At 37.1% G+C, this 22,101-nt stretch overlaps 2 protein-coding genes across 6 annotated transcripts in view; one reads left to right on the top strand and one right to left on the bottom strand.

Moving 5' to 3' along the window:
- The window catches only part of FBXL3 (F-box and leucine rich repeat protein 3), a 67,667-nt gene that overhangs the window by 33,055 nt on the left and 12,511 nt on the right, over window positions 1–22,101 (top strand). For 3 of the 5 annotated variants that reach the window (XM_072622204.1, XM_072622205.1, XM_072622206.1), the window contains one exon: window positions 380–2,129. The exons of the other annotated variants lie outside the window; for them this stretch is intronic. In XM_072622204.1, the coding sequence (XP_072478305.1) occupies window positions 380–1,023 (644 nt within the window). In that variant the 3' untranslated portion in view covers window positions 1,024–2,129. Of the gene's footprint in view, window positions 1–379; window positions 2,130–22,101 lie in introns of those variants that run through there. 5 annotated transcript variants of the gene reach the window in all.
- On the bottom strand, window positions 2,951–18,254 carry CLN5 (CLN5 intracellular trafficking protein). Its single transcript, XM_072622209.1, has 4 exons — window positions 16,271–18,254; window positions 11,840–12,005; window positions 8,733–8,958; window positions 2,951–6,985 (listed from the first exon to the last, which is right to left on the bottom strand). Exons 1-4 carry the CDS (start codon window positions 16,417–16,419, stop codon window positions 6,468–6,470), a joined length of 1,059 nt encoding a protein of 352 aa, XP_072478310.1. The 5' UTR covers window positions 16,420–18,254; the 3' UTR covers window positions 2,951–6,467.

Below are 22,101 nucleotides of genomic sequence, written 5' to 3' on the forward strand. Positions count from 1 at the left end.
TCTTTTTTTGCCATGAGATATACAAATAGCGCTTTAGGGGTTACTTTATATATGCTGTCTCATTTGTTCATGGCAACTACTGTAATATGAGTTAGGTAGAGCAATTCTTGTTAGTCCCAATTTATACATTAGAAAACTGAAAGTCACAGAAGTTAAAGACCAGGTAGGCCAAAGTAATTATAACTAGTGAGTGAACAAGCTGGGATTTGAACCCAGATCTTTCCAAGTTCAGTGATTTTTCCACTACACCATGCGGTGCCCCATTAAAACTGCATTAAAGTATTGTAGATCTGTCTTATAATCTTTAAAGTTGTAATTAAGTCATTACAAAAAGTACAATTTTGGTTGTGAATTGGCTGAATTTGTTTTCTTTTCCAAGGTATCCTTTGTGTGGCTGACCAATGTCATGGCTTACGTGAACTGGCCTTGAACTACCACCTCTTAAGTGATGAGCTACTTCTTGCTTTGTCTTCTGAGAAACATGTCAGATTAGAACACTTGCGCATTGATGTAGTCAGTGAAAATCCAGGACAGACACACTTCCATACAATTCAAAAGAGCAGCTGGGATGCTTTTGTTAGACATTCACCTAAAGTAAATTTAGTGATGTATTTTTTTTTGTATGAAGAAGAATTTGACCCATTCTTTCGTTATGAAATTCCTGCCACCCATCTTTATTTTGGCAGATCAGTAAGTAAAGATGTGCTCGGCCGTGTTGGAATGACATGCCCTCGTTTAGTTGAACTAGTAGTGTGTGCTAACGGATTACGACCACTGGATGAGGAATTAATTCGCATTGCTGAACGTTGCAAAAATTTGTCAGCTATTGGACTAGGTGAATGTGAAGTCTCTTGCAGTGCCTTTGTTGAGTTTGTGAAGTTGTGTGGTGGCCGTCTCTCTCAACTATCCATTATGGAAGAAGTACTAATTCCCGACCAGAAGTATAGTTTGGAGCAGATTCACTGGGAAGTATCAAAACATCTTGGTAGAGTTTGGTTTCCAGACATGATGCCCACTTGGTAAAGACGTTATGCCAAAAGGCAATTTTAAAAGCACCTTAAATTTGAGCATACCATATTGTAAAAAAGAAAAAAAAGCTTATTTAATGTAGTTTTCATATAATTATATGACTGTGGCATAGAAATTTGATATTTGCAGTCAGTGATTAATAAACAGGCTTAAATATGGATTGTAATATGGAAGATCCAGGGGTCAGGTTTGGTCAGAAAAATCTGTTTCTTTAGCCCAGTAGCACTCAAGTATCAGTAGAAAAATTGGTAGTGGTTCAAATATAAGAATAATTAGCAATTTTAAAGTTTAAACATGTTAAGTCTGAGAAACTTGTTTACTACAGATTATGAAATCCAAGTAGTAATAGATTTTCAAAGATGTTTTGTTCTCTATGCAGTTTTTTAAAATGTAAATTTGACAATTTTTAGGGTCTTCATACACCTGTTATAAGGTGTCAAATATAGCTCAGGAAGATAAGGTTTATCAGATATGGGTGTAGGTATGTTTTGCTCATAAAGATTGGCCAAATTTTCAGGTTTTACATAGCCCAGTTTTTTCTTATTGTACATGTTTCTTGGGGGAAAATATGTATGCACTTGTTAAGCAAATGGTAAATTTAACAAAGTGGCTGTTGTATAAGAACACAAATTAGAGCCAAGATCAAACTACCACAGGGCAAAATGTACAGAGTATAAGGAAAAGCATTTGATTTACATTTTGAAAATTGCTTTGTATTCTACTAACCTTATAAAGTCTATCCTGTAATATGTTATTCTGTAAATTGCACTTGAGGCATTTTTATGTGAAGTAAGGAATGTTAACCAATTTTCTTTGGTCTTTGTATATTGTTTAAAATAGTTTTGAGGTTATAATGTAACCAAAATTCATAATGGCAAACTATTTAAAAAGCCAAATCAAAATTATAATTTAAAGTAAACTCTAAAATGTTTATAAATTGTATGAAAAATTATCAGATTGTAGTGAGTCTTAATGGTGGCTTATTTTTCTTTTAGGCATTGTATAGTTAAATTGTGTAACATATTTTGGTTTTTATTAATCATACGTGAAGCTCCAAATGTATATTTGTAGGGTGAGCTGTAATAAATTTAAAAGGCATATTTAAGTTTATAATTATTTTTTGAGTGAATGTTGCTAAGTGGATAGAACAATTTTAAGAGAAAAGTTTCAGTAGGTTCTTGTAATTAGCAATCACATTAGTTAAATGAGTATTTTCTAAGTGAATTTTTTGTCCCTTTAAAATTGTGTCATTTTAGGTTGCCTCCAGCTATACAAAGGTAATGGTATATATTGTTTTTATCTTCAAACATCTGAATTTCCTAGTCTTTATATAAACTCCAGCTATACAAAGGTAATGGTATACTGTTCATAAAAATATCAAGCTTTATCTTCAAACATCTGAATTTCTTAGTCTTTATATAAACTTTGGTTCTGGGAACTAATGCTAAATATTTCCCTTTTTGAGAGAAATCGGAAGGAGACTAACCATCCACTTTTAAAAAGTAATTTATTCTTGATAGTATAAATTGATGCTTGAAATTACTTCAGTGTTTCAGAAACAGTTTATTTCAAGCAGTTGTGGGTGCTGTTTATAAATTTTATCTATTTCAAAATAAGACTGTGTATTTAATAGAGCAGTTTACGATCTAAATAATTTTGATTTGTGTTAGGATTTTGAAATGAGAACTTAATCTTCAGCCATATGTGAATAAGCAGAAACAATATAATAGCCCAAATTTAAAAATAACAAGTGAATGCTAGTGGTTATTTCGCATGCACACAAACACACACACACCCCTTCGTAAGCTTGACTTTTAACAGAAATGAGAGTTAAATACTTGTGGTATTTTAATGAAGGTGTAGATCTCCTTGAACATCTTTAGTAAATGGATTTGACAAAACAAATTCTAATAACCAAAGCTCTATTTGGAAGTTTTTATTTTGTAAAAGTTGATTTATATAATGTTTGAAATAATTTCAATATATAAAAATATGCATAACATTTAAGATTAATTTTTACTTATACTTTATATGCTCAATACTTCTATTTGAAAATAGATAGTTTTTAATTCTGGCGTACTACCATAATCAAACAGTTATAGAAGCATTTAAAAATTATTTTCTGACTTTAAAACTCAAATTAGACTCAGTTTCAATAAGGCTTTGGTTTGGAGAAATTTTATTTGATGTGTGCTCAGTTTAATATGAATACAAAATTTTGTTTAAGAAAAATTTCTTATTTTTGAAAATATTTATTGACAACGGACCCACAGAAGTATGAAAGACAATGGTGAAGATTAATACTGCATTCAACGTCTAAGCAGAGAAACGAACTATAAATAAAATGATTAGTAAGAAGTACCTTTAAAAGATTAATTTTGCCTTTCTCACCTTCCCAGCCTATACTTTTAAAACATTGCAAACTTGTTAGTCTTATCTCCAGTTGTAAAGATTTCCATTACGCATGATTATAATAACAAAAAAAAATCCTTCAATCTGTATTTATTTTCTTTTTGGAGGTTTTTAGGGGAACTAGAGAAAGAGAATAGTCAATTTGACCTGTGAGAAGATTTTTATGTATAAAGTATTATTAAAATCATTCCTAAAATTTCTATCAGTTAACCTTTCTCACTTAGCAATGCTTCTATTCATCTTCATTGCAGTTTTTAAAGGCCTTATGAAATCTAATACTTTTATTTTGCTACTACAGTAAAATTTCATATTTTCCAGAAAGGAGCTTTTTATAACAAAGGCAGCTGTGTGTTTCAGGTTTTATTTTATTTTGGTAACTTAACTAATCCACCATAAGTGGTAGTTCACCATGTATTTCAGAAGCAACACACTTCTGCATTATTTTATATATGAGGAAATTGAAGTGCAAACCATTTATAACTTATCCAATGTCATAGTAGGATAAGTAGAACAAGATTTGGATACAGGACTCCAGACTTCTAATCTAGTGAATTTTCACCTTTTCTATTAGGGCTTGGGTGTGGGATGCCACACTAGAAGAAAAATCTATCCAAATTGCGACTTATGCTGTATCTCCCAACATCTCACCAAAAACTGCAGATGGACCTTTACAACTATCCTTATAGATATAATAATTATGAAGGACTTAATATCTGCAAAATGTATCCCCCACTTGCTAGCACCTAAAATTAATTTAATAGGGCTCATTAATTTTACAGCGAGAAAAAAGGTTTTATGAACTAATTACTTGATTTTAATCACTTTGAATGGAATGCACTCATAGTAAGGTATTGCACATCAATCAAATGTAAATAAGTATTATCCTTTTCTTTCTAAGGAGAGAAAAAGACATTTACTTGTTCCCAGCTTGGGAGAAGAGAAAGAGAAGTGGTTGAATTTGTCAAATCAGGTTGCACCTACTTTGCGTGTGCTCAATCTATGTGGAGATCTTTTTCTCTCACAGTTTTATTACTTAGCAGGACCGTCAGCCCACTGAGATAATGGTACCCATTACCACTTATGCAGGATTTGTTACCACTGAAATAACATGATACACACTACCACTAATGCAGGATATGTTATGTTATAAACCAACCAAACAACCCCACAGCTGACTGCTTAAAGGTCCATTTCCCGAAGATTAAGATTTCATTGTAGTAGCACAATAGAGCAATGAATAAGCTTTGTTGAGGCATTTTAAAGCTATATTTTTTTTCCTTCCTTTTGGAAGAAGCAGGTAAAAGAACTAATAGTCCTTATGGCATTTTAACTTGTTTTGGTTGTATTCTTTCAAGTATGTGTAACATTCTAAGCAAAAGCCTCTTAAGGAAGTACACTTACCAAACCTTGGAACAGAATGAATGCTACAGAACAGAATTCATAAAATAGCATTCTTTTTTAAAAAAATTTCTTCAAGATTATATATTTTTTAAACAGTTAAATTTTCAATCTAAAAAATGATTAAATGATGGCTCCAGTCTTCACAACAACAGCATCTCAGAGTTAACAGGCAGTCTCTAATTATGAATTTGCAAATGTCTTGCAAATAATACCTACAGAATATTAAATACAGTAGTTCCCAATATGTTAAGGGGCACATGACTGATGCATCTAAGTTATTTTCTGGCTACTACTTAAGACTTTCTTCAGTGTGACCTTCCTTCACACTATTTCTTATTGCCTATTATAATTTAATTTGAAATAAAATTAAGATTCAAAAATTAATAACTAAGATTCATTTATATGAATGATAAGCCTTCCATTGTCAACTTCCATATATACTATATAGAAGCTTATATCACATGAAGTGTTATAAGATGATACATAATATTCCTGATTTTGGCAATATCACCATTGCATCTAAACATGCTTAATTAACAATGTTAACTTGTAATTAATACAAATGCCTTTACTTAGAGCTAGCAGTTCCCTGCTTTTTGTTTGACCATGTTCCCAGAGTAGATTGTCCCCTTCACATGTGCCATTTGATTAAAAAAAAAATGTGTATAAATGTTACACTTGTCCCCTAGTGGAATACCTTTCCAATATAGTCATCCTTTTAACAAGGATACTTTTTAAAAAACTGGCTATGTATAAAATTGATTGATGAGCAAGATAAAGGATTAAAAAATACAATTTTTGGCACCAGTGGATTGGTGATAAGAAAAGATGTCAAGTATAGACTTGCCTCTATATCTGAGGAATACAATACTTCAGTAGACAGTAAAATACAACATATAAACAAAAACATTGTTATTTATCCTACATATCACTGCTAATAAGTGAGGGGGAAAATAAAACTAGTAAAGTGTTTAAGGATTAAGTGTGCCCAAGGGTATCCAGATGCTTAATGACATGAAGCACTATATGTACTCAGTTCAAAATCTATTTTGCAAACCCCAGGAAATTCTGAAGCTCACAGTATGTGGGTGAGAGAAAAATGTGCACTTTGTCATGGAAAGGAAAAACTTTCACATCTCCCATGTTTAAGAGAAAAATAAAGTGTTAGCAATTCCAGTAGAACTCATACAAGACACCTAAATCCAAAGCACTCTAAAACTATTACAAGACAGAATAATACTTAAAGGTCTTTAAGTGGCATGAAGAACAAAACAGATGTTACCTTTGTACTGTAGTTATATATAATTTAACTCAAATGTTAAGCACCTGCTGAATGTAAGGCACCATAACACAGTCTTGTTGATATTAACCCTACCTACTGTGATTCTCTTTCCATGTTAATGTAGCTTTGAAATCCAGATAATCCAAGAGGCTAACTTTTGCTAGTATAATACCATATTAACATGTCCCTACCCAGCTCCCATGAGATGTTAACAGATGAATGTGGAGTTTCAACTCCTTAACCCTTAAAAACCAAGGAAAGAAGAATAAAGAGGTCTAAATGATCCATAATAGGATCAAATCACTCCCTGAATACCCAAGAAGACATACTGATATTTCCCTCCTCAAAGTTCCAATGTTTTAGAAACCAGTGTTTTGTTTGGTAAAGGAATTTCTTCATATGTTATCTTTATAAAGGGAAACTTCATAGGTAAAAACCAATATTCAAAATTATAAAACAAATAAAATTGCCTATGGATAAGCACTGTATCAAAAATTTTCCCAAGACTTAACAAAAAATCTTTAGCTGACAAATGAGGTCTAAATAGGTAATAAAATCTCTTTATAGCTGTAGCAAGAGTCTTGTTTCCTCCAGGTCCAAAAATTGATGTTTCATTTCCCACATATGTAGGTTCTCCACTGTAGAGGAATATTCTGGTATAATTGGTTTCTATCTTCTTAAATTTGGCCCCAAGTTCAGCCAACTTCTCATATGTTCTTAATACAAATTTGGAACAGTCATAAGATTCAAACCACGTTGTCGACTCTTTTTCTGGACTGGCTTGGACGGTCCATGTCTCATAATAAATACCTGTTTCATTATCCCGTTTTACCCAATTTGCCATTTGGTTAAATATTTTTCCTATTAAAAAAAGATTTATAATTAAATCTTATTTACAAACAAATATGTTTATCAGCAGACATGAATAAATTAAAATGTATGGATTTCATAGCAGGATTTCATTTATCAGGTTTTTTAAGTTATAAAAGTTCACAAAAAACTGAAGCACTTCTTCCTGAAAGTTATTATTAAATAGCACCAATTAGAAAAAAAACTGGCAATTATATGAATGACAAAGTAGAAGGCAGAAAAAGTAAAAGAGATGTCAGGAAAGATGATAACGAATGAGATGTTGTGAAGAAGGGAGATTTAACCAATTCTATATGAATAGTTACATTTATAAAAATGGTTTGATGCAAAGCTCTACCTTTTTTTTAAAACTATCTTTAACAGCACTGGATCTTTACTAGGATCAATTCTGAATTAATGTTGCCAAAAAAGAACTTACAGGCTCTGTTGAATTTCTACTGGAGTTCCTAAACCCAGCCTGTGTTTCTTTTATTCAAGGACATCATTAACTATGAGAAAACATTATATCCAGGAGCTAATTCCATTTAGCTATCTTTGCACCTTTTTCGTGATCCTGGACATTTTAAGACATTTTATAAGCCTGACTTGGTCAGGTAGGATATTCTGAAAGAAGGGTGGACTGTGTGACTAAATATAAAATTCCTTCAGAGAGTGATTTACTATTTCACTTGGGTACACTGACTCTCAATTTGGGATTTTGCTCTCCCTACTTAGAAAAGAAGAATGTAAAATTAACATTCAGAATTGTGGAACCTAGACTTGTAATCATATTGCATCATACATATTAAAAACTGGAATTGGAAGAGGCGCTTGAGGGAACCTAATCTAACCTACTCATTTTATAAAAGAAACAGGCTCAGGAAAGTGAAGTTATTCAGTTTTTGTGGCCAAGATTAAAACCCAAGTTCTCTGAGTCCAATCAAACAAACAGTCTTACAGTTTGGATTTACCTCACCCCAGGGTCAGAAAAGGGAAGGAAAACATTAAGACCTTGCATATTCATAGGCTGGGGAAAACGGTCTTCATATACATTAATGTCTCATACACACATCAGAAGCACACCTCTATGTGCAGCAGATGCCACACTATAAACTGTCACATATCCATTATGTACTCCTGCTTCAAAGATCTCATGAATAAGAACCAGCCCAGGCCATCAAAGCTAAGGTTTTCTGCTTCCCAGTATAGTTGTCATGATAGACATTCAATATTAAACACTGATCAAAATAACACTATTATTACTTCATAGTAATGCTTTATGGATTTGAAATTTAGAGGCATTCAGAAGAGAACTGACTCTTTAAGAATGCTGCTTTCTTAATATAACATCTGTTTTACCATTTTAAAACAGCTTAACAGGAAGCTTTGCTCATTTACAAAAGCCCTAATCCAATTCTTTCCAAGGCATCTGTCTAATTTTTACTAATACCATATATAGGAAGTATAAAGCATTCCAGAGACTCAAGCATAATACTATAAACAATTCACCCATTTTCACTAAATTTTTACAATGTGAGTGTACTGAGTCATAATTTTCCATTAATTTCCACTGGTAATAGGCAATATACTATATAAATAATATTTTGGTTTAAGAGTTTGTGGTTCCAATAATGTATTTTACAGATGGCTTCTAAAACTATGAGGAAAAATAATGAACTCTTCTTAATGAAAGATGGTTTTAACATCTGTATGTTTATGCTGTCAGCCAAATGCTATCATATTTTCTTTCAAAACCTACCTGATATGGTTGCTATCAGAACCAAGGTCCCATTTTCTTTCCAGTGAATATCATCAATACCTTCAAAAAAACAGGCAGCTCCCTGGTTACACCAGAATGGTGCATTCATTTCAGGTCGGAGATGAGGAAATGTGCAGTTTCCAAGTTGGAAAAGTTCATACCATTCCATGGTGTAGTTCTTGCCTGTCAAAGTATTTCTGAATCCAATAGCATCATGCATAATATTCTGTGTAAAAATAATATCATACAAAAAATAGTTGCAGAATGAGAATCTATCCCCTGTATTCTAAGCTTGGGTATCCCTGAAAACTTTTGTTCTGGGCTCTTTAATAACCCACTGGTGATCTACACTCCCCACATATTCAAATATCCATTTCTACAGAAAAGACTCCCAAATCTATAAATCTAATCTTAATTTTTCTTCTGAACTCCTTTCCTGGATCTGTAGCTACCAGTTTGTTACATATATCCACTAAAACATGCCATCAAAATCTCAAATCCAATACCAATTATTTATTAAGAACCTATTCTATAGGTAAAGGGACAAAAATATCAAAGAAAACAAAACAACCCCTTCCTTTGAGGTACTTACATTCCAAATTTAATGTGTCAAAGGTTCAAAATGGAAGTTATGATTTTTCTCCATTAAACTATCTTGCCTTTAAACTTCTCTTATTTCTGTTGGGGGTATCCATCACCCTTTTGGTTGCAACCTTAGAGCCTTACTTCCTCAATGACTATACCTAACCAGCATCCAAACCTTGTCAGTTGTACCTTCAGAATACTTTTCGTATCCATATCTTTTAGCATCACTAATAAAATACTATGCCAACTTAGGCCTTGCCTACTGAAAAAACCTTCAGATTGACCTCTGCCCTTCTAGCCTCTCCATTTTAATCCATTCTCCAGACAGCTGCTTGAATAATTTTCCCACTGTGTAAGTCTGAGCGTGTCATTCCCTTGCTAAACAATCTTTGTTAAATCACAGACTCATTCAACCAGGCATTGAAAACTTGTCTCCAATCCATCTTTTTTAGAAATTTCACATTGCCTTCCACAGAGTCCACATTTCAGCCAAGCCAAAAGCTGCTACTTGAACTATTCATTCCATCTCCTATCTCAGCACCTTTATAGGCTTTCCTGTGCCCAAGAGACACTTCTTTCTCAAATACTACTTACTTATTTCACCTCCTTCCCTCTCCCCTCCCTCCCTTTCTACTAATGCTATACTGACTGACTTATCTGTATACATGTTCTGTCACTCCCTAGTAGAATATAAGTTCCTTGAAAAATATCTCCAATACCTAGAAAAAGCATTACACATATCATAGGCCCTTAATAAAAGTGACTGGCCAAGGCACTTGGGCCATGAACTATCTGCAAGTTTCACTTACTTCTGCACATTCTCATTCTTGCTCTCCAAGCTATGGGTCTTTTGTTCCCTCGCTTTAACCCTACCCTCTATACATGATACTACTTCTGGACAGGGCTATTAATAACTGAGCACTTATCTTTAGTGGGGAGCAGTGATGCAGTGGCTCTCTTCCAACTTAGAGAATAGTGGGTCCAGGTTGAGAGATGGAGAAATAACCAGTGCTGTACTCCTACTTTATGTGACTACAGGAAAGCAAAAACCTACAGAAGTTCTGTTTTCCAATTATTTTCACTGCTGATAATTACATCATGATAGTTATAACCTTGGTTTAGATGATTCACCTATGATAGTTTTAAAGGACATACTGGAAAATATTAAGGTCTTCATAGTGTCCTTCAAATGTTCTCAATCTTTATTTTTTGTTGGGGCTTAAGTAATGTGGATAATCCAAAAAGAGATTTCTTAGACTAAGTACCCTGATGCAGTAGCATAGATTTTAAAAACAATGCAAGTTTCTTGAAAGTAGGGTTTCTTTCATTCTTTGTACTTGTATCTCCAGTGCAAGCCCTAGTAGGCATTTAATACTAGTTGGTGGTGGCTAGTTGATCTAGAAGTGGGAGGTGAAGCCAGCCAACAATACATCAATTCCTTGACTCAAATGCCTGACCTAGAAAACTTACTCCCCTTTCCACCAGAGACTTAAATAAAAATTCTCATTAGGTGGTACTGTGTAGAAGACTGGGAAAATTTTGGTCTTGTTTTTGACCAGTCATTTTCTTAGGATTTTTTTAAAAAATCATGCTAACTCAATTTATGTAGCTAATAAGATAATTATTTCAACACCTTTAGTCACTTTATGCAACAATAAGAACATCAGAGAAATTTGACCTTCAAGACTATAGTAATTATATTTTTCATATAATATGAGAGCCTATAAATACAACAGTCACTAAAATTTCATAAGTTCCTACCAAGTACTATTCCTCTGGACCTCCTCTTCTTTTCCTCTCCCTACTTCCCACTCCCCCAATCTTACGACACAAAAAGTAAATGGGAAGGACTAGAAAAGAAGAAAGAATAAATTGCAAGATAAAATTCTGCCTGTGATGCTGTTTCTTGCCTTGATATCTCCAGCTCCCAGTAGGAAAGTACCCTACTTGCTGGATTAATAGAAAATTGCTTAAAATGCCCTATACTTCAACACATTAAGAAATACTTCAAAGATATTTAAGTACCATAAATATACAAAACCCAGGGTACTTAAAATGACATCTAATGTACATCCTGTTAGAGTACACTAGAAATGCTAAAGCTTAAATAAATGTCTTGGAACTAGTACAGTTTATTTTGTTGACCGTAACATTAATGCTCCTGTTAAATTATTCAAAATAAGGTTAATAACTGAGTTTAACCATAATTTGTTAGGATGTTTTAAAAAAGGCTATAAAAGTTAAAATGTTTGGTGCTATCAAAATGATTAATTTGATAATATTCTGATTCACAACTTTTTACTTCTTTGTGTAACTGTCCTAAATGGAATCAATATAAAGATCATATAAACATATTTATGTATACCCACACATATATGTAAATAAGAATTTAGGTGGACATGTGCATATGTATATATGCATCAGTGTGTACACCCCCCCCCCCCCCCAATTTAACTGGTTTTCCCCAAAATCAAACTGCAATGAACAATTCAGAGCTATAACAAACAAAGATCCATTCTTACCAAATGTCCCAGGAGATCACCATATTTAAATTCCCATACTGGGGCTTGTAATCGAAAGACTTCTAGGACATCATCATCCTTCATAACTGGGATAGGAGAACCAGTTGGGCAGAAAGTATACTGAGCTTGACAATAAGGATCTGGCGTAGGACGGAATTCAAAACGCCTTCATGAAGGAAAAAAATGATCAACTTATACATTTAAGTATGTGAATTCCATTTAAAACTCATTTTAGGTAAGCTATTCAACCTTCTCTCTGAGGGAATTGAGGCCTGTAGGGGTTAAATGATCTGGGGTTCCAATCACACCTCCAGCTATGTGATCCTGGGCAGCTCATTTAATTACTCAGCCTCAACTTCCTTAACTGTAAAATAGGGACATTTACACTGTCTTTGTCACAGCGCTGTTATGAGAGTCGGATAAGGCAACACTTAAAAGGATTTGGTAATCATAAAATGCCAAGAGAATGTAAACAATGAGCAAAACTGTTATAATACCAAAATGACAAAAACATCTTGATAAATTCATACTTTCCCCTAATTATATATTTTAAAAAAGCTCTTATTTCCACCCACTCTCAGGTCACTCTTAAATTTTGTCTGATTTCTTTAAGGGAAATAAGGGGAAAGTATGTATAATCTCCAATAATGTCCCTATAGTAGGGTTTTTTTTTAGTGCCAACCAAATTTATGTAGCTTAACATGTAATTATTATAATAAGCTATAATATAAGCTAGCTAATATAGCCATAATATAAGCTAAATAACACATAATTATTCCAACACCATTGCTCACTTTGTTCAACATAAGAATTTGAGGGAAATTTGACCTTCAAGCCTATAGTGAATACACTTTTTATATAAGAGCCTATAAATACAATCTTCATCATTATTTCTTCCTGTTCTACGCCATGTTTAAAGAGAAGCCCTTTTTATTTATACAACAGGATAATGAGCATGGAATCATTAGATGTTTGTTGTACAAGTAACAATAAAAAATCTATACAGCACTTTAAGCTTTCCAAAATATTTTCCTTATAACTTTTTTTAGATTATCTGAACATGTTTTTTATGGATTTTTTAAAATAAGACTGCTAACTACTGTCAATACTTCAAAAATGGATGATTTTTGTGAGAGGAAGCTCCTGCAAAAAAGGCAGATGGCAACCTATTTATGGTCTATGAGAGGTTTAAGTGGCTTGCCCATAGTGACACAGTTACTAAATAGAAAGGACTAGACAGGAACCCAGGTCTTTGTGACTCCAAGTCCAGCACTCTGTCCACTACCCCACAAAACCTATCACTAAAGATTACATAATTAACACTGATAGTGTACTTTAACATTTGCAAAAAAAATTTTATATAGATTCTGAGTTTCATAGCAATCTAGTGTCTCTATTTTAGAGATGGAAAAACTGAGGTTCAGAAGTTGTGACTTGCTAAATTTGACCAAATTCTTAACAGTGCCTGGCACATGGTAGACACTTAATCAGTGATCATACAGACTGTCATACAGACAGTATTAGAGGAGGGATTCAAAGTCAGGTCTTCCTGACTCCAAGTCTGGTATTCCATCTACTCTCCATGGGATGCTGGATGTGGGAGCCAGAAGATGAGGGTTTGAATCCCACCTCTGGTTCATAATAGCTGTGTGACCATTGATAGCTGATCTGACACTTTCTTAGTGTGTAAAATGAGGATAATAATGTCCTCCCATCTACCTCCAGTTTTATGGTCAACTCTCTAAGACTTCTCTAAGGTTTCAAAGAATGACCAATCACAATTCCAGAGGACTGATGATGAAGCAAATTTCTCAACTCCTGACAGAGATATGATGAATTCAAGGTACAAAATGAGACATAACATTTTTGATATGGCCAATGATGGAATTTATTTTGCTTCATCATATATTTGTGTTACAAGGATTTTGTTTTCCCAACAAGGGCAGGGAAAATGGGAAGAAAATAATTTTAAAAAAGTGAATAAAAGACTATATGTTGCAGAAAAAGTTCTGACCTGAGTGATAGGTAAAATTTCCTTAAGTGAAATGTTCCACATATCAGTGACACCAGAGGTTCGGTCCCTGCCTCTACCTCCAACTTCACAAGGTTGTTCTGAGTAAAGTGTAGAAACTGAAAAAAAAATTTACTCTGTCCTATTAGAATGTAAACTTCTAGAGGACAGAGACTAGGTTTTTGCCTTTGTTTATGTTCCTAGTCTTTAGCACAGTGCCTGGCACTTAATAAATGGCTGCTGACTGACTGATCCCAGAAAGTAAGACCAAGAACAAATAATGGACTGCACCTGCAGTTCATAGATTTAGGGAGTTCCACTAAGCACCTCTCCCATACTAAAGCACAGTGATACCTCCTCTGCAGCTTGCCTGTGTAGGGTCACAAAGCCAGGATGTTGTCAGAGGCTGATTTTCCTGACTCTGGGTCAGGTCTTTCCTTATTCTATGCTGTCTCTAAGAACAAATATAGTGACCTTAACATCCTTAATTAACATTAGGTTTAAAAAACCCCCAATACTTATCTCCTGGTCCACTCTACACCAAGCTGCTAAGATAAGTCTTGTGATATACACACACACACAACCAGCCAAGCTAAACTAGAGGCTCATCAGAAGCCTGATCAGTAGATGAACTTGTGTATGACAACTCTGAAGAGACAAAGGATTAGGATGTGTATTGGTTCAGGAAGCGTTCATGTGGTAGAACGTAAAAAATGCTGGCTTGAGAATCATCTGGCTATGGAGGATGTGAATTAGAATTCTTATTTTATCACTTAGTATCTCTGAAAAATGAGAAAGTGGAAGTAGATGATCACTGAGGTGACTTCCAGCTTTAAATCTATGATCCTAAATAACAATAAAATCACAAGAGTCCTAAGTACCAGAAACTGAAATGTAAGAGACTTGACCCTCATCCCTTTTCCCCTTCACTTAAAGTACCCAACTTGGGATATTTTATCTCCTGGGGGAGACTTGTATCTTGGACATGTTACTCCCCCTAATTTATTCAGTTTGCTTCCCTGGAAAATCCCCTTTCCTGGCTCTCCCTAATGGGGTTTCTGTCTCCTCATTTAGGGACACAGGTGTTTTGTGTGCTGTGATATAGACATATACATATATATATATATATGATACATATACACATACACCCAACTGCTTTGTTTTCAGAGACATGAATAAGAGGCCTACACCTACTTACTGGCTCTCTTTTCTAATCCGCAAAACGACGAGCCTTGGACTAAAAAATGTCTTAAGTTCCTTTCAGTACTAACATGCCATGAATCATCCATATTTAGCACACACACCCTGACCCTGTTAGGCACTTGATGCCAGTTGACAACATATAAGAACAATATAAAAAGTGAAAAATCAAATGTGTAAAAGGGTCACACTTATCAAACTCACAGGCCCACAAAACTCCAGTGTGGCAGGAACCAGATGAAAACTTAACTGGGATAATGTTTTACAAACAAATCAGAATGCAATACAACATGACGTTAACTATGGGTTTGGGGTGTGGCTTTCTAAATCTATTCCATTTCTGTTGGAGTTCGACACCACCGGAGCAGGGGACCTACGAAGTCTCCATTTGTCAATGAACCTTTGAGACTTCATGCACAATCCCCCTCCAGGCGCCTCCAACTTCACTGGGTACGCAGCACTGTGTGACTGATGTCAAACACGGCCTCCAACACCCTCCACGTGGCGGCACGCAACACGGAACGCGCGCGTGCACGTGTGCGTATGCGTGCGTGTCTGCGCGCGCGCTCCTGCTCCAGCGCACCAAAGCCAGCCCAACCCCGACGCCCCGCCCCCAGGGCGCGGCCGCCTCGGTATCTCAGTACCGTCACCCCGTACGGAGCGCAGGAAGCCACAAAGGAAGCCGCCGAGGGCCGCCGGGGGATCCCCGCGCCGGCCGCTCCCTTGCGCCCGCGTGACCATCGACTTCTCCGCACACACTTTAGAGGCCGGAGAGCGCTTCCCGCACACGCCAGCCTCAGCGCCACCCCGCGTACGCAGCGGGCTGTCTCCTCCGAAGTTGGGGAAGCCTTCGCCTAAGCAGCCAGGGAACTTCTCAAGGGAGGAAAACCCGAGTTCCTCCAAAGCGCGTCCCGCACAGACCCCTGCTGTTACTCTCTGTTACGTGTCTGGTTTTTTTTAGCGTCGAGAGCGAAGAGAAGCTCAGGAAATAAAGGCTCCATTTTCTGGCCTTTTTTTCCGTCTTCCTTTCCTCACATCTAGCCGGTCCCTGGGCCAGGGGAGCTAGGAAGAAAACCTGAGACCTTATGGATCTTTTAAATACAGGGTTACAGACAGCCCAGCACGCAGCCCCAGCTACCCAGGATATGCGCGCGCAGCCGCACGTGACGCAGACCCCCCCCCCCCTTCCCCGGGCCTCTCCTGTACGCACGCGCACTCACCTGTACGGAACCGGCCACTGCCGTAGCCAGGGACTGCTGCTACCCCAAGCGGAGGGCAAATCAGCGGCCACCGTCAGCCAGAGCAACGCCAGGGCCCAGCGTGCCAGGCCGCCGCCCTTTCTCCCTTCTGCCCAAGTCCTCGTCCCCATGCCCACTGCGCTGCCAGCACCACCACCCCTAACAGTCAGGGCTTCTAAGGCCTCACGGATTTGCCAGGTTTCCGAAGCGACGGAGCATGCGTGGAGCAGTTGGCGCACACTCCGTCTGGCGGGTTTCTGTCACGTGGTCCTCCCACACACCTCTTGTCTGTCTGGGCCTTGCCAAGGCTGTCTCGTGATGGGCGTGGTGGGAGGTGCCCGGCGCTTCCTTTCGGCGTGGGCGGTGCCCCTGACTCGTGGAGAATCCCGTCACCGTCTTCACTTTACCGAGGCTGAGTGAGAAACTGAGGGTTCGGGGCAGCATTTGAATGCAAGGCCCCCAGCTCCAGAGCCAGTGTGTTTTTGCACAGTGCCAACCAGCTCAAGTGCCAGGGGCCTGATGATATATTTTTCCTGGAATCGCTGTGAAATACGGTTATTCCACTGAAATGATTGGGCTTGGGGGACAGAAGGGAATGGAGGTGCATACTCTTGGGGGACAAAAGCCGACCTCCCTTCCCATCACTTAATGGCTCTAGCTAGTGAGGTCATTTTCCCCTGGGACTCAGTTTTCTTATCTGTGAAATGAGCTCCTTGGATTGGATGATCTCTTCAGATCCATTAGCTTTAAATTTACGGTCCTTTGAGGCTGTCTGGCTTTTTTTTTTTTAAATAAATATCACAAATAAAAATAAATGATCCTGATCAGCTTGAAATAAGACATCTCCCTTGCAACACTTCTTGCACAAAACAGACCCTGGTAGCCTACGAGGTCATTTTTTGAGAATAACTTATTGAAACAATCAGATCTTGCAATCACTTTGAAACATTCAAAGCCAGGTTAGTTTCCCCAAACTGAAAGGAAGGGGAGGGGAGAGGGGATGGGGCGCGAGAAACTAATATGGTAAATTGAGTTCTCATTTTTTTCCCAGCTTTTTAGTCTACATTGGAAAGCTCGAAGCAATATAAAATAAAGTCTGTAACAAAATGTGTCTGGCTGGAACACTTTTAAATCTCTAAAGTAATAGTTATACACAGCAGTACAGTCAGACACTCAAGTTCATCATAGGACAGTCATGAGTTTGCTGAACCAACCCCAAAACTCCACTTTTCTACTCTTTGGGAAACCGCAGACCTAGACATCCTGCTCCTCCTACTGGTTTCTCCTTGCCAATACCTTTTCTTTTATGTAGATTACCCTCACCCAATTTCCCTGCAGAAAGGAGATGGGTCATGATCTTCTCTCCCTGGCACCTCTGGTCTCTGAAAGGAATACACAGCCATCCTTTGGCCTTTTGAGAAGCTTTTATTACTAATGGAATCGCAGCCCTGGTTGCAATTTCACTGAAGAGAAATATACAGATTTTTAAAAAAGTAGTAATGGGGAAGTTGTAAAAGCTGACTTTGGTCTTTCATGCAAAACTACAGGGAAATATAAGAAAGGGCCAAGGAAAACTTGATACGGAGTTTGTGCTTGACAACTCCAAGAGAAATGCCAGGAGCAGAGCAGAGGTCTGTTCACAACATTTGTAGATCTGACCAAGGCCTTTGACACTGTTAGTTGTGAGGGCTTGTGGAAAATGATGTCACAATTTGGCTGCCCAGAGATGCTCAACAGTATTGTACGTCAGTTTCAGGATGGCACACTTGCCCTGGTTCTGGATAGTGGACAATGTTCTCATGCCTTCCCAGTCACACTGAAACTTCACTTTCTCATGGTGATGTCATTTGACAGCAACCAAAACAGGGAAATAGATTTTAATCTTTCTTAGTCCTGCTCTTCTGTTTTTTAAATTGAATTGAAATGCTCTGTTCTGTGACTGAACTTTTTTTCTTTTTTAGATCCTTTCCCTTCAGGCAGCCCTACCCAATCTCATTCAATTTTTATTCTCAGGGATCAATCAGCTACAGGTACATTCTTCACCTTCCAAAAGAAGGGAAATCTCAAATTCCTCCGTGTTCTTGTCCATTCCTCATTTCTTTCTGAGACCTCAAGATTTGTAGAACCCAGGGTGGCATAACAGATTTTAATGGGATCTCAAAAACCCCAGGAAGAATTCTCTTACTTTTAGAGGAAATTCCAGAATGAATGTCTCCATATTAAGTCCCCTTTCAGGCAGGAAGTTTTTATAAGTTATTTCTCACAAACAGATAATTGTATTTTTTTTTTTTTGGAGGAGGAAGGCAAGGCAATTGGGGTTAAATGATTTGCCCAAGGTCACACAGCTAGTGTCTGGTGTCCAAGGCAGGATTTGAATTCAGGTCCTCCTGACTCCAGGACTGGTGATCTGTTCACTGGGCCACCTTGCTGCCCCAGATAATTCTATTAATAAGTAATAGAACCACAGCTACTCATACCCATCTCACCTCCCATTGAATTAAATTGGAAAGGTCTAACCTCCTGCCTACTGAAGATATGCCTTTTATTAGATTCCTGACTGATAGTCATTCACTCTTCTTGGAAATTTTTGTAGAGGATCCAAGGCCTTTTTCACCTCTTGCCTAGAGACAGGTCTTCCCCACCATCAGTTCAAAGTGGGAGAGTTGGGAGTCTTGGGTTGTTTGCATGCCAGACACTGGGGGATGAAGGAGATGCACAGATGGGTGGATGAAGAAGGACATCAGAGCTGCTCCCCCAAAGCCTAGTTGGCCTATGGACCTTGTTGCACCTTAAGGTCCAAAGCTTTACTAATATCCACACCACACAGGAAAACAAGAACATTCAAGAACAGTGTGATTCCTTGTCTCTTCCCTTAGGGTTGGGTGGACAAGTGTGCCCAATAGGAGAAAAAGGCTGCTAAGTTGAGTTATTTTTTGCTGAAGGCCTGCAGATGCTCCTGGCTGTCCTTCCCTGTGTCTGATTAGCTTTATGACCTTGGGCAAGTGGCTTCGTATCCCTAAAACTTCAGTTTCCTTGTCTGAAAAATGAATAGATCCCTCTTTCCCTCAGTGAGAATCTAAAAAAGAACTAGTCTAAAAAAGGAAGGGAGAGAAAAAAAAATCTTTCTCCTCAGTTTTTCTCTTAGCCTCTTGAGTATAGACAAGTCCATCTAACTAAATGGCTAATCATTTTGGAGATAGCCCCAGTCAAAAGGATCAAAAAACTAGCTTGGAAGGAGGCACAGATCATGTGCTTCCATTGGTAAGGGGCAAAAAGACATGCTTAGTTCCATGAAAAATGCTACAGTTTAACTCCTGTTATACAACAAACAGAAACAAATTTCCACATCTGTCCAAACAATGGCGGAGTCACTCTTTGCCATATTTCAGATTCTCCAAATTAGGATTTAGAAGTATGGGCCCAAACAACAGCTTCCAACAAGTTAGAGGAATTCATCTCAGTCTTGACTTCCTTGGCATTCTCTATAAGGATCATCCAGCAATAAGCCAGCTAACATATTTATCAATTACGTCATTGGAATGCAAGTTCCTTTGTTACAATATAAGCTCCTTAAGTTCTTTTTCTTCTGTCTTCCCAACATTTAGCACAGTGCTTGACACATGTTGAATGATTAATGAATGCGTTTTGCTTGACTAATTTAAGTGCTCTAGTAAGTAGTTTGTCCTGGATGGATAAAGGTAGGCGCTCTCTCAACATTCCCTCATTTGTTTGCGGTATCAACTCCCTATTAACCATGTTTGTTTCATCTTTCTAAGTCTGAAGATCATCCTCCTTGACAGAGGAAACAGAAGGAAAATAAGATTCGAGTAGTTCAGTCTTTTCTCTGTAATCCATCATCTCCACAAGTCTTTCTACAAGTCTTTCCTGAGATTCTCAGGTACTAGTGCCTTCCTTCCTCAAATTTCAGAATTATTGCAATGGTTTCCCAATTGATTTCCCTCACCAAATTATGTTTCAACCAATGTCCAGAAAGTTAGATTCTCCCATCATTACAAATTACCCCTCCATTCTGATTCCCAAGCTTCTCATTTAATTCCTCCTTCTATTCAGGTAATCTATAATATACACAAATGTTAATATTGATTCTACTTCTCCCTCCATTGATGTTTGCCAGTATATTTCCCCTCTCTAGTTCTTGGATATTGTCACTTGATTGTATCTTATTATATGTGAGAGACAGGGAAAAGTTAAGTTTCCACAGAGTTACTAGTTGATGAAGTCACTGAGAATAAGTCAGGTAATAAGAAAGCTAGCAGACTGGAGGTGGACTCAACCAATCAGGAGACAGACAGTGGCCTTCAGAAAATTATAAAGTTCTTGATAAAGGGGACCAAATCTAAAACTAGCTTAAACTAGTCAGGGAAAATGACCTAGAATAACCAGGAGAAAGCTTTTCTTCACTGCGCTTGCTTAATATACCTCATGCATATAAGCAGACACACCCCACATAAAATTATTCCTCCTTTTTCTGATCATGGGTCCTATGTTGAAGCATGTTTGGGAGAGGGATCACACCAAGAGTGGCTACATAGTGGTCATGTAGAGAAGATGGTGACCTAATGGAGAACGGATCAGTCCTGATGGGAGGATCTGTCCTGAATTAACAGTGTAAAGCCAATCTTGCTTCTGTATCCAACACTCCCTCCTCCTGAAAAGGGAGTTGGGTTCTGCTTTGGCCAAAGAGTTCAATTCCTCTGAACTATACTGCAATACATTTTCCGATACCTTTTTAGCGTCAAGTGTGTTTCTAACATTATACAATGCTATTTCACCATCTCTTTTTAAAAATTCATTTTGTTCTTTTAGAGTGACACCTTTCATTGCCATATTTCAGTCATAATTCACATTCCATCAAGTTTCAGTGATATTTATGAAGTTGAATTTATCCCCTTGCTTTAGAAGTATAAAGCTATCTTAGACCATAGGTTTTGTTGTTGATTTTTTCCTTAATATTACCTACTGTGCTGTACCTAACTTGTCAGAAATGTGAGGATTTTTTTATTCCATCCCTGACCACTCCTACACATTCTGCTTCATTTTCACCCTAAAGTCTTCTTGAATAGATTTGCAAGACCACAGGGAAACATACATATATGCACATATACATGTGTAATATATACTTAATAAATATGTATTATATATAAATATTGCATATATACACACAATTAAAACCTAAAGGACCTTCAGACCTTCCATGAGTTCAACCAATATTGGATCCTTGAAAATTACTTTTTTGTTAGCTATAAATTCAATATCTTCTAAGTTACAGAACTCTTCAACCAGTAGGCAAGGGTACTGTTGTGAAAACCAGAATTTGGACATGCAGTGGATCTATAACTCTATTAGGCATGCCTGAACAATATAAACTTTGGTGCTATTCAGAATTAACTAGACCTACTTAGAACTTACCTTGTTAGCAGCTGCTAGAAGATGAATATACCCAGGGGTATCCTGGCAAATGTTTAATAACCAGCTCCAATATACACAAGACGTGCTTTTAAGCTTAATCTACATTACTGACATTTTTTTCCACCATTTTCTGCAGTCTAGACAATCCACAAAACAATAGATCAGGCCCTGGTTTGAGGTATTTACATTTCCAGGGTATAAAGACTCACACTGAAGATTTAACAACTGACTCTCCTGAACTAATACATTCTGACTTGTCCACAGGCAATCACAACTTCATGAAACTTATGTAAAAACAAGGTTTATTACAAGAGATATGAACATGCATGTGGAATCCAGAGAGTTCACAATCCATACATAAGTTTGCATTTTTACGGTAGCAG

Source organism: Notamacropus eugenii, chromosome 6 (assembly GCF_028372415.1).
Source record: "Notamacropus eugenii isolate mMacEug1 chromosome 6, mMacEug1.pri_v2, whole genome shotgun sequence".
Taxonomy (NCBI): domain Eukaryota; kingdom Metazoa; phylum Chordata; class Mammalia; order Diprotodontia; family Macropodidae; genus Notamacropus; species Notamacropus eugenii.